The sequence below is a fragment of the Carassius gibelio genome, chromosome A7 (genome assembly GCF_023724105.1).
Source record: "Carassius gibelio isolate Cgi1373 ecotype wild population from Czech Republic chromosome A7, carGib1.2-hapl.c, whole genome shotgun sequence".
Taxonomy (NCBI): Eukaryota; Metazoa; Chordata; class Actinopteri; order Cypriniformes; family Cyprinidae; genus Carassius; species Carassius gibelio.
In genome coordinates, this window is record NC_068377.1 from 4,206,711 (window position 1) to 4,220,030 (window position 13,320).

Consider the following 13,320-nt stretch of genomic DNA (forward strand, 5'->3'; position numbering starts at 1 on the left):
CCACACAGAGGCAGTGTATATCAACAAAACACTGGAACTGAAACCCTGATTCTCTTTGAATGTAATATTCATCTTTGAAGACTATTCTTGGTCAATCAATCTTTTTCTAAGTCACCTTGGAAAGGTGAAATATATATATTTTGTTTTCCTTATTATGCATTTTTTTCTGTGCACAATTCCGTACAATAATAGATATCCTCCACAGTCAGAGAAAGCCACTCTTAGAAATCAGACGTTGTCTATGTGCATCCTTTGAATACACAATGCCTGCTTTTTGCATAGATTTAAGAAGTGATCCAATTTCATCCAGCTCAAAAATACAGCTTAACAAAACTTTCATACACAAAATATAAGACAACCACATAAGTACATTCTATGACAGAGAAAAACGCATGCTGTTTTCTTGCTTCATGCTTAAAGATCAAGCGCCCTCAGCTAAAGTAATTAAGTCTAACTTTAATTAAACAGGATTGTTTTTTTTTCATAGTGTATTTGACTCACTCAGTGAGTGTTTTAGAGCAGATAACAGTGTAAAATAACCACTTTTGATCCTGTAAGGCTCTAAAAAAGACAGTACTAAGATTTAGTATCCCCAAAATAAAATTGTAGCATTTACAATAGACGTTATTTTTGCAAGTGTAATATTATGTTGATTTAATGTGATAGGAATTAAATGCTCTTGGGTTTGGTCTGGGAACGATGCTTGGATATCGCAGCAGCATACTCTCTGCCCGAGCGGTAACTGGTGCGCTTAGGGTCAGGTGTAGAGACATCCACATGAAACAGGCCGAAGCGCACACTGTAGCCATGACTCCACTCAAAGTTATCCAGCAGAGACCAGGCAAAATATCCCTTCACATTCCCTCTATCTTGACTGATACATGGAAGACAAGCACAGCATGCAGATCATCCTCAGAACAGAGCTCCTATCACATTATAGTTTATTATTTAAAATACTTCAACTCGTCTGGGTCTCAAAGCTACAATAGCTGGATTTTACACTTTCAGGAATACAGCCACCCTTGTGAAAAAGATATACTTCGAAAAAGTGTACTTTTTACAGCAATAATATACTTTAAAATAAAAATTCTGAACTAAATGTAATGTCTTCAGACACTTAATAGCATATTAATTGCAATTAAATGAAAATGTAGTTTTAATGTATATAATTGCTTGACCTTAAGAGTGATCTTTATGTATCATTTTAGAATTGCCTGTTTTCTTTGAAATACGGTTACTGCTGAACATACCTTAATGTTATTTATACTAAAACTTGTGTGTCATGCATTGAAATATATTTGTAATTGCACATTTTCAATGACAAATTTGCAACTGAGTACATTTAAAATATTAGAATTTAATATCAAATCATACACAGAGTTCAAGTTATATTAAACTACTTTCCATGTGCTTCAGTAGTCAACATATCAAAATAAGTGTCCTTTCTTAAAACTCAACAACTTTCAGAACATTAAAAGAAGGTTTAAATGCTCTTTAAAGTAAAACTTTTAAGTTGACATTACAAAGTGTGCTTTTAAAAGTGTGTTAAGAAAGTCATGAATATGTTCTATATGAGAGTTTAATCTTTAATGTTTAGTGTTTGACTCTTTTATGAGTACTCTCTTTGTGACTTATTTAAATGTATTAATATTAATATTATATTATCTGCAAAAAAATTAAAAATAAATAAATAAATATATATATATATATATATATATATATATATATATATATATATATATATATATATATATATATATATATATATATATATATATATATATATATATATATATATATACACATTTAAGTGCGCATTCAGTAAACACAATGGCATTACAGTCTAACTGTGTAAAATGAACTTTGCAGTGTTTATATGACAGTACCTTTAACAACTTCCTGCAGAGTGTCCTGATAGAACTGGGAATGGTCGGCATCTTCTATCTGAACCGGCCCTATCTGGGAAAATTCATTTTCTGTGATATAAATGGGTAGACTGGTGTATCAGTGTCCTAAAATGTTTATGATTTTGTTAATATATATATCGCTATATAATGAATATACACCCAATTAAATATAAAGTGTAAATTAGAGGTCGACCAATTATCGGCACCTAATTCAAGCGTTTTTACAGTTATCGGTATCGGTTATTTCCAAAACCGATTTGCCAATTAAATTATTTAAACGCATTTAAAGAACGTTTTTGTCAGAGCCCTAGTTATTCTTAATTTTGACATGAATTAAAATTTTTACATCAGACATATATATTGTTTCGAAATATCGGTTATCGGTCTACTTGATAATGTAATAAATTGGTAAATATATCGGTCGACCCCTAGTGTAGACACTTGTTCAAATAAATGAAAGTACCTTTATATATTTTTTGCAATTTCCACAATCCATCAGGTACAATGGCCAACCAGTGCACCCAACAAATGGGTCACGATGGGTCAATGACACCGTTTGCCCCTTGATCGCCCACAAAACTGAGCTTGTTCTTCTTATTAAAACCATTTAAATCTTATACGAGACATGTAATAGTTCAGTGCAAAGAAATCCACCGTGCCCAGCAGAGAGGGCTCAGAGTGAAGTCCTTGTAGTGTTCAGTGGCTGCAGCATGTTTAGGAGAGCCCTTGTCCAACGGCTCTGCCCAGTCACTGTTCAGGGTTAATAGATTATAAAATGTGTAAAACAATTATTCCTAGTTGAACAACTTCAAATTACCCAACAAAACAAACAAACAAGGGTTGGATCTTTGTTTACTCAAACTAGTTTGTGGATTTAAAACCTTTGGACTTCAATAAAAGCATTTTTACTCAGTATTCATAATTTCCAGTTCCCTACTGGTGAATATACTATTTAGATATATAGCACATTTTAATTTTGCTTTTTGTGACTTTTAGTAAAAAGCTATATTTTCAAAGTATCCTTCACAGTGTTTGTATATAAGTTACAATCTGTTAAACACAGATAAAGAGCAAAAGATTGTGTTTGACACCTCACACTAAGAGTGCAGTTTTTCCCGGATCACCTTTCAGATTTACATGATTTGTGGTTCCGTCAGGAAGGAGCCGTGACCAGGATATAGACAGATGATAATGGGTGAGTCCCAGCTGCTGGATACATTTCAGGTCCTCTTCCCAGAGCTAATAGCTGTTACAGGCCACATCTCCGGTATGGTCTTCAAACACCCCTCCTTTGGCATGACAGAATGTGTCCCACACGCTGGGGCCTCGGCCATCCACATCCCAGCCACCTGCAAGACATTCAGCTGAAAGTTTAGACCTACATTATACATATTCTCATTTCATTTTTCATAATGTACTACATCTATCAAAACAACAAAGTTGAATATCTGACTGCTAGAAAATAACAGTCCAAAATATCTACTCTATGACACAGTGATATTATAACATGGTATTTGCATGGCATAATAAGGTACTTTAAAATATACCATTTAATTACCATGGTAAATAAATATATAACAAAGGAAATAATAATGATAATTATAATGATACCACATTAAAGTATAGTACTTTTTGTGTTCTTACTAAATGCAAATTGTCGCGATTCCACCCTGGATATGCAGATGAGTCAATTTTGACGGGATACTACAGTAGCCTAAATATGAGCACTAGCGTAAACTTTACCTTCTATTTTATAAGCAGCAGTCACAGCTCCCCACGCAAAGCCGTGTGGAAATATGGTGGCATCCAGCTCAGACATTTTTAATGGATTTTAATGAAGGAGACATCTCACAGAATACGCTTTTACTTTATTATACTTTATTTATTAATTTTCCTTAGTCTTTGTGACTTGTTAAATGTTTTTTCTGTTCTCAGTGTCATATATGTATGTTTGTACCAATTGCTCCTAAAAAATCACACAACAAATTCCTTGTGCACACACTTGACGAATAAATCTCATTCTGATTCTGATCAATCTGTAATGCAAGCGTGCATCTCAAGTTTCTTAAGAGACTAAAAAGCAAATATTAGGCTACTAATGGAAATGAAAATCGAAGAGCCTAAAGACAAAGACCTTTGACCTGCATGCAGTGCAGTCCTCTCTCCACACGGCTTCTGAATTGTTCCTGATCAAAAATACAATACATGAGAAAGATTGATGCTCCCATTTCCAAACAGAAACATCTCTCAATTCACTGTCACAAACGCTCCACACAAGGCATTGTTCTCTTCAGGGAGCCCGTCTATAGGCTACCTTGATTTTCCTGCCAACCTGTCTGAACTTGTTTTCAGCACAGCAGTGTAAAGAGAGCCTTTTGTGAGGGCCACTAAAAAACCAATGAGAACCTCCACAATGGATCACAATTCTTTAGTACTGTGTTGCATTTTGTGGTTTTTGCAATGGGAAGCTGTAATCTTAAAGGAAATGGATGTCCTATTTCACACAATAGGCTAACAACAGAAATGGGTCAGTTATATTTTTTTATACATTTTAAACTGACTTTTATTTAGTGTAATTTACTTAACCTCACACACACACACACACACACACACACACACTATATTGTGTATCTCAATTCAATAATCTATAAAAATGTGGGCCAGTTGTATACACTAACAATTTTAGCATGTTTTAAATTACTAAAAGTTTAAATAATTTGCTGGCCTGGAAATGCATGGAAAATATAATTTTAGTTTTAAGTTTTAAAACTTTTAATATTTATGTATTTGTTTATCTGATGTTTGTTTGTTTATTAAGCAAGTATATACGATGCTGTATAAACATCTGAATATTAGTGCACCTTACCCAAAATATCATGTGTAACAAAACAAAAGGGAAACATAAACAATGAAAACAAACAAATAAACACCTGTACATAAGCACAATTTATATATGATTACAATACAAAGAAAATAAATAAAAGATATATTACTTCTAAACAACATAAATAGAAATGGACACTGACAAGCAGAAAAGCAGATTAACCCCAGATAGCACACGTACATCTGCAAGATGTCTGTTAAAGAACGCTTCATCTGGAAAGCATCTGCTCTAAATATATAAGGGACCTTATCAATCACATCCCTGATAGTATCACGGAGACGTCTATGTGACGTCTGCGTTTACAACTGCAATACCTTTATCTGACATTTCCTATCAGATGTCAAATAGACGTTTAGAAGATGTCTCTAAAACATTTATGATTTAAAATGTATGTACAACTGAAGTCTGTCAGATGTTTGTACACAGCAGATGCTTTCCAGATGAAGAGATCTTTAACAGACATCTTGCAGACGAAAGTGTGCTATCTGGGATATCACAAATAAAAAATTAAAAGTCACATTTTTAGTATATTTTAATAACTAATATTAATATATATATATATATATATATATATATATATATATATATATATATATATATATATATATATATATATATATATATATACACACACACACACACACACACACACACACACACACACACACACACAGAGAGAGAGAGAGAAAAAGGTGATTCATTGAATTTACTAATTTTTTTATGGTAAGTGGTTGCAATCAATTTATTTTAGCTACATTTAAATAAACAAATACCCCACTAGCATAGAATATCTTTTAAACGGAAGGATCGAGTAACAGCAGTGGGTTTGACTGAAGGGAGCGGTGTTGACTTGAGTTCAGGCCAAACCTATGATGACGTCAGGGGAGGAAATGGAACATGGATCCCGGGGTCCGGAGAAGAGCAGCACACTGACTCCTCGCTGGACGCGTTCTGACCGTCTGCACGGATCCTACTTACTTTGGGGCTCTGCGTTACAAGTTCCGCTTGGATCCTTTGAAAAGCGTCGTTACCGTCGCGATCGACAGCAGCAGTGAAACCTATGTGGAACAGTCGCAAAGTGAAATCCAACTTTACGCGTTCGGTTTCTCAAGAATGGCTTTATTGTTTGGCACGAGGATATTTCGTGTTTTTATGGAATCCTAGAAGAGCAACCGTATAGAAAAACGCTTTTCCTTGGAGGCCAAATGCGCAATGAGAGAAGCGCAGCGGAAAAGTTTTTTTGTGATCAGATTTTTTTGGGAGTTTGTGAGACTGTTATCTCGGGATGGTTGCAGCTGTCTCTCTCTCGGTGAGGGAGCGAGGTCTCTCCGCTTCGAATGGAAACAAAGCAAATGTAGCGACTTAAAGTGGAGCACCTTCGCGTAAAACAGTGGAAACTTGCTACAGATCAACTGGAGAGGGCTTGTGGAGTTGTAAAATGAATCTTATGTTAAACAAAGGAGGATATTCGACCGCTGCTTAAACCCATTATAAATCGACCCATCTAATATTGCGTCGAGTCAATATTTTGACCATGACTTAAAAGAAGTGCTGACCTGCGTCTCTGCTTGATGGCTTTTGACGAATTTGCGTCGTGTTTAGATATAAACAACAACAACCACCACAAAAGGCTTTCCGGGCTATTTATATGCTAATATAACCCCCTCTTCCTGTGTGAATCTCAGCGGAGGCAGGAGTCATGTCGCTGGGCGCTGCTTGCGTCCTGTTACTGGCCTTCGTGCCGCTCAGGAGCGCGAGCTCTGCGGGATCCACGGAATGTAAATCATATGATGAACGCTCCAGAAGTGCGGGGAAAAGCTCTCCGTCTGGGGCCACGCTGGACAGAAAAGTGGTCTGCAGCAACATGGAGCTCCATCAGGTGCCTTCCCCCGAATCATTCCCCAACAGAACAGTCTCACTGTAAGTCAACACTACTTTAGAGTGCATTAACCATTCTAACATTGTCCTGTATCTCAGTCATCACAGGGGCCACTCCTGCAATTTGTTGCCTTCAGGTCCTTCTGGAATAATGTTTGAAGGGCAAAAGCTAGTTTTGAGTGAGTTTTTAGGTAATACATGACTTTAATCTAAATGACTAATCACACATATTACACAGTGTGGTTTAGCTTTCCCCTGTGCTCTATCATTGGCTGGCGGTGCAGCCTTATTAGGGTTTAAATGAAAAGCGGCCCACATGACGGTGTCTTTCAGAGATGGATATCAAGCATGTCTGACAGCCTGAATGGTGCTTTCGTCTGTCTTCATGCGGCTTTGCTGAGTTTGCAGAGCGAGGGAGAACACATGTAAAAGCAAAGACTTTGACCTGAGGGGAAATAAAGATACTCTAGTATGTCTAGCACACCTTGATTTAGGCGTGGATGAAATCATTTCAGATTTAAAAAGGCAGAACTGAATTAAAGTTTTCATTTAGCCAAATAAAAAAAAACATCTCTGTTGATGAAGAAAAGTTGCAGTGAAGTTCTTAGCAATGAGCTGGCTCTCAAAAAGTTTAGAATTTGTACACTTTTACTACTCAAGCATCATTTTTGGTCACAGTGAAGGGTGCACAGTCCACACTGCTAACGTGTTTGTCTGTTGAAATGGGTGCTGCAACTTACCACATGCACCATTGGAGAAGCACAAATTAAATGTTTCGGTCAGTGGTTTAAGCCCTCCAAAACTATTTTGGCTGGAACTGATATTTGTTCAGGAAGCCTAGGTTGATATTATAACTGATTCCCAGCATTACACTATGGTGAAGCTTTGTGAGCTGGTCCCATTGAATGAGAATGGTAATTAAAATTCAGCAGTGTCGAGTTCTCAGGCTCTGTACAGGAAGTCTCAGCATTACAACAGCCAAACTTAAACTTCATTCATGGTGTCTCAGTTACTTGGTTTGGCACATGAATATCAGACTTGAACTATTTACAGATTGTTTGGGTTGCAAACCCAGCAGTTCAATTGCTTCATGTGAATTGTTTTTTTTCCCGTAGAAAGTAGGCAGGTCATGAATAAATCTGGCATTTCAAGGCAATAGTTTGGAGTCGTGCAACTTCTTTTGACCTTCTCTGACCCTGAAAATCAATTACTTTCTTCAACCTGGTGTGGGAAATCCTTTACTTCGCATGCATATGTGGGGTCAGTTTACTGTGCCCCTATTATAAAAAGGTTTAGAAAAATCTCCCGGGTTTACAGCATTGTAACACTTTAAGTATTTTGATTTGAGTATTTTTGGCAACTCAATTTGGTAGTCGTTACTTAAAAATGGATCAATCCTGTTGAAGTTGCCATGAAATGGAAATTATTTTCTAAATTCATGTTATAGATCTTGTGTATGATTCATCCATGCATAGGTTTTGAACAGATAGGTTTTGAAAAAAACATCTGATATCGAAATAGATCTGTGTGTGAATGCAGCCGGTTAAAGCGGCCACTTTTTGCTGAGGAACTATTGTCTGTACACTTTCGGACACTTAAAGAACACTTATTTAAAATAGTAATGCAAATATATATAGATATGTATAAATAAGGTTAATTTTGAACCAAATACATTTTATATAAAATTTATATGAAAATGTAGCCTTGTGCAGTAATAATGAGTTGATAATGATAATCCTAATTTAATTTAATTGTGAAACCAGTGAAGATTCACACCCCTTTTTTTAATATGGCAGTACTGACATACAGAGATTCCAACTATAAATAAAAAGCACATAACTGCAATATTGTTTAAGATGTAAAGTTGTAAATATTTATTTGCTTAGCAGAATAATTAATTGGGGAAAAAATGTAGATCAAGAATCATTTTGAAATTGGATCATGACTCCCATAATCGATCGGCTCATGAAGTGCCTGAAAATTCCCACCCCTAATAGATTTTCAGGTTGTATGACAACATTGTGATGAATCAATGCATCGTTAATTCTAATCGTAATCGAATCGAATCGTGGGCCTCTGCATCGTAATCGAATCGCAAGATAGCCATAGATTCCCACCCCTACAATAGGGATTGTTTCAAAGCATCTTTACAGCAAAGTAACATAATCAGTGATGTTAACTTCATAAAATATAAGAAAATTACAAATTCTGCTGTAAAGTAGCTTTAGAAACACAATAGTGTAATTGCTCCAGTCAGTTCAGTGTTGATTCAGTTCTGTGTAACGTTCTTCAGTTAAAAAACAAGTTCAATTCAGCATTAAGCAGCTCAACTGTAGATGTATGCAGGATTTCTCCAGTCATTTACAAGCACATGCTCATCTGCCTCTGTTCTTGAATGCAATGTTCACATCTCAAGACCCAGTCATGACCTGATGAATAGAACAAAGCATCTTTCCTTAATTTTTTCTTGTTCCGTAATCTGCTAAACTGATCGTACTTCACAATATGAAAGAAAATCTCTGTCACTACTTCTGTTTATTCTGACTTATGCTTGCATATGGAGTTTGAGAGTTTGTTTGTAAGAAGGTGGTCGTCCGATATTGTTTATTTGACAGCCGATGACGATATCTTGGTAAGCAGGGTGGCCGATAGCCGATATAATAAAAAATTATATTAATGTTTAAGAAATTTGAAATAATTTGATAATGGATAAAACTTTAGATGACAAAGTATCTTTCACAAATAAATATTTAAATATAAATATAAGGAAAAGGAAGGAAACACTGTAACCAACAGTTCACTCCGTTTCCTGGCAAGTTTGTGTGCATTAGGATTCATGTTTTTAAATAAAGCCAGGGTAACACTCATTTTACATACAGCACACAGAGAAAATTACATGAATATGACATTGGGCAAATGCATAAAGCACAGCATAATTTGAAATCACGAGTTTAAATTTTAACACACAGAACATGCGATCAGGCTGGATAAAAATGCACACTTCACAGCTGGATTTTACCAAGTCAGCAAGGATTGTAAAATTAAATGTTCATTTATCATTCAAAAATTTGTTTAAAACTTATCGGCCAATGCCAATATTTGAAAAAATGCCAAATATCGGCCGATATATCGGCCATGGCGATTTATCGGTCAGCCAGTACTTGTAAGTGCAGTAACGCTTCCTAAATATATACTGTGAATGGATTTAGAAAAGTCAATAAATACCCACCCAATAGTTACATTGTCTCCTACTACTTGGGATTGGTTTTAGCAATATGATCTTGTGTGTAATGTGTGTGCAGCTGTCTTTTTATGTGAGCCAGCCGTAGAGCTTGTTTCTCTTAGGCAAGTGTTGAAAGCTGCTCCTGAAGTGATCTTTCCTCCCTAAAGCACACCTGGTGACTGGCAGCATGCGGTTTCAAAAAAGCGTTGAAATATATTCCTTAGTTTTTTGCAAGTTGGCAGCAATATGGAATACAACATCTATAGGTCAAGTCACAAAGAAAAAAAAATATTTTTCTCTATCGCATAATATGCAGAGAGCAAAAAAAACAAAAATAAACCTTCCATAGATTGAGCACTTCACATTTAATGTGATTATTTGAGTTTCATGAGACTGAGAAATACTGTCTGCAGTTTGTTTTGGCTCTTCATCCGTTTTTGGCCTGTTTTAGAGCATATTTCTAAATATTATTTTAGTGTAGTCCAAGTTTTGATTTGTTTAGGAAGATTTGATCTTGCAGAAAAAAAAAGTATTTGGACCAATTTAGAATTTCTGTAAAGACTTTTGTGCTGTTATTTGTTTGGTCAATGCATATTTGCAGAAAATCAAGATAAGGCTGTATCTTCACCATCTGTCTCCAGCATCAGAGACCTGTTGGTGCCGAGCCAGACGCTCATTTGAATGCTAATAGTTTAAATGTCCTGCCTCAGACGAGTGGATGCATCTCCCCTATCACTTGATATTAGCCTGTACAACGGGTCTACACCTACTTCTTGCCCACCAGACATGCCAGATCTTTGGAGGATCTTAATTTGTGATGTATTATTCACATTGATTTTTACTGGCTATTTAAAGTTCAGCTACATCGTGGATATTGTAATTATTTTGATGTGTTTTTATTTGGGCATTAAGGAAGATGTCTATAGAAGTTTGCAATTTTTCATATGATAAAATGTATGCTGTTGAATATTGCTGTTTATTACTGAGTTGGTGCAAAGAAGTGAAAATGATGACGTTTTTTTCTTAACGGCAAATACATAAATATTAACATGGTAACATTGACCACACAACCAATCTTACAGTGTCAATTTTTCAAAACTGAGATTTATGCTTCATCTGAAAGCTGAATAATTAGCTTTCAATTGATTTATGGTTTGTTAGGATAAGACAATATTTGGCCAAGATGCAATTATTTGAATATCTGGTATCTGAAGGTGCAAAAAAAAAAAAAAAATTTAGAAAATCACCTTTGGTTTTTATATATTTACGGTAGGAAATTAACAAAATATCTTCATGGAACATAATCAGGATACGTAATATCCTGGTGATTTTTGGCATGAAAGAAAAAAATCCATCATTTTGACCCATACATGTATTTTTGGTTATTGCAACAATTATATCCCAATTATTAAATATATACAATTATATATTATATCTTTTTTTGTTGTTGTTGTTTTTTTTTTTTATTACTATTTAAAAGTTTTTAATTTTAAGATATTTTAAAATTACATTTATCCCTGTGATGAAAAGCTGAAGTTTTAGTATCCATTACCTAAGTCTTAAGTGCCACATTGGTGATTTCTTCTTATTAAAAGCTGCTTAATGCGTTTTCTGAAACTTTTTTCGTTCAGGATTCTTATATAAAGTTCAAAAGAACAGCAAATAGATTTTTTTTTAATCATTGTTGAACTAATTTCTATTTGTTTGTGAACGTATTCTGTTGGCTCCATTAAGTTGAATTATATCACTTCTCCATAAAACCTTGCAGAAGCTGTTAAACTTGTACTCAGGCCCACATTAGGAGCTGTGTGTCAGTATTTATCCCGCTGTATGAAGGAGGGGAATGGCTCCCAGCTGGGAGATCGCTGCGCTCATGAATATCAGTATCATGCTCAAATTTATCTTGACAGATCAGAGTCACAAGGCAGTGTCTGCATGTTTATACATACAGACTTCAGAATATTATCAGACATGTTTTCCTCCTTCTTTTGACAGGGAATAGGCTTTGAAAGTCACCCAGATTGAGAAAAAAAAACACAACTGTTACTGCAGACAGATGAAAAGATAAGCTGAGAGAAACATTAGATATCATGTAATATACAAAACTACATTCAAAATTAATTTGAATGAAACAGGATAAAAATAGTTTTAAAACTTGATTTCTTTCACTGAGAGCTTAAAATGGATGTTCGATACCAGAGACTATAGTGGAGGATACGGCTGGCTCCTATTGGCTGAAACCTAAGCGGAAAAACCTAAAAAGGAAAATCGCTTCAGAGGAGGACCAAGTGTTTGCGATTCGATTCCTTTTTTTATGTTTTAGTTCTTGAATAACACACTGAATCTTGCACAATAAGTCCAAGCATGTGTTTTACGAGAGTAAACAGTATCTATTTTGATTTCTTGTTGATGTTTACATCTTTTATACATCCTCTCAGTGCTTTAGACACTTGGTATACTACTTCCTTAATGCACTGCATGCGCATCTGGAGCTTGAAAATCCACAATCTGTTAAAGTGAAGAGAGGATAGGAACTGTTTGTGTTCTTAAAGCCAGAAAAATATGTTGGCTGTTTCTCTGTAGACCAAGCATGTAATAAAGTCACCCCTCAGCACCCCGTAATAATAACAGTCTGGCTGGGACCTGTGGATAAGGGATTGTGAGCGTGAGAGACCGCATCCGGTACGACTGTCCCAAAAACAGCCAGCCACAAACAGTTGTGGTGTTTCCTCTGGAATGAACATCACTGTTTACTGCTGAATTACACAAAATGGAGGAGACTTGCTGAAGATGTGTCTCCTATAGGGATGCTCATATTGACCGTTTAACCGTTAACCGAAAGTAAACATTTTGACCGATTAATAATATCAGTTAAACGGTTTAAAGCGCTTAAGGTTTTTTTTTTTTTTTAGTTTGCTGCATGGTTTAAAAACTCACGGAGGGCGTCGGCACCCGAGCAAGGGAAGCAAAATGAAGCGAGCGAAAAGAAACACTGTGTGGGATCATTTTAACAGAAAGGGTGACAAAGTTCCCTGTAAATCATGCGGCGCCGTATTAAAATACAGCAGTAGCACAAGTACGATGCAGTACCATTTACGAAGCAAACACCCACAAGCTTCGAGCGATGAAGGGCAACAAACTCTGCCCTCCATGTTATCAGGGAGATGATGCGATGCAGGGCGATCTGAGGATATAACGCACTGATTATCCAGAAGCAGAGGTTGATATCTATATGAGAGACGATCCTCCTTCTCTGGATATTAATCCTCTTGACTGGTGGAAAGCAAATGAAAGGCGCTTCCCGAAGCTGGCCACTCTAGCGAGACGTTACCTGTGTATTCCCGAAACATCTGTCCCATCGGAGAGGGTGTTTTCTGCCGCGGGTCTAACTGTCAACATGTTGCGCTCCAGACTGGTTGATATGTTGC

The 13,320-nt window shown here is 36.0% G+C and overlaps 1 protein-coding gene and 1 pseudogene across 2 annotated transcripts in view; one reads left to right on the forward strand and one right to left on the reverse strand.

The window, feature by feature from the left end:
* Positions 1 to 632: 632 nt before the first annotated feature.
* LOC128016382 (cytosolic beta-glucosidase-like) lies at positions 633 to 3,726 on the reverse strand (annotated as a pseudogene).
* Positions 3,727 to 5,618: 1,892 nt separating this feature from the next.
* Positions 5,619 to 13,320, forward strand: part of LOC128016459 (adhesion G protein-coupled receptor A3) — a 47,887-nt gene continuing 40,185 nt past the window's right edge. Inside the window, exon 1 of one of the 2 annotated variants that reach the window (XM_052600970.1) lies at positions 5,619 to 6,711. In XM_052600970.1, coding sequence (XP_052456930.1) covers positions 6,491 to 6,711 — 221 coding nt within the window. In that variant the 5' untranslated portion in view covers positions 5,619 to 6,490. The remainder of the gene's footprint in view (positions 6,712 to 13,320) is intronic. The other variant, XM_052600969.1, reaches the window with a different exon arrangement.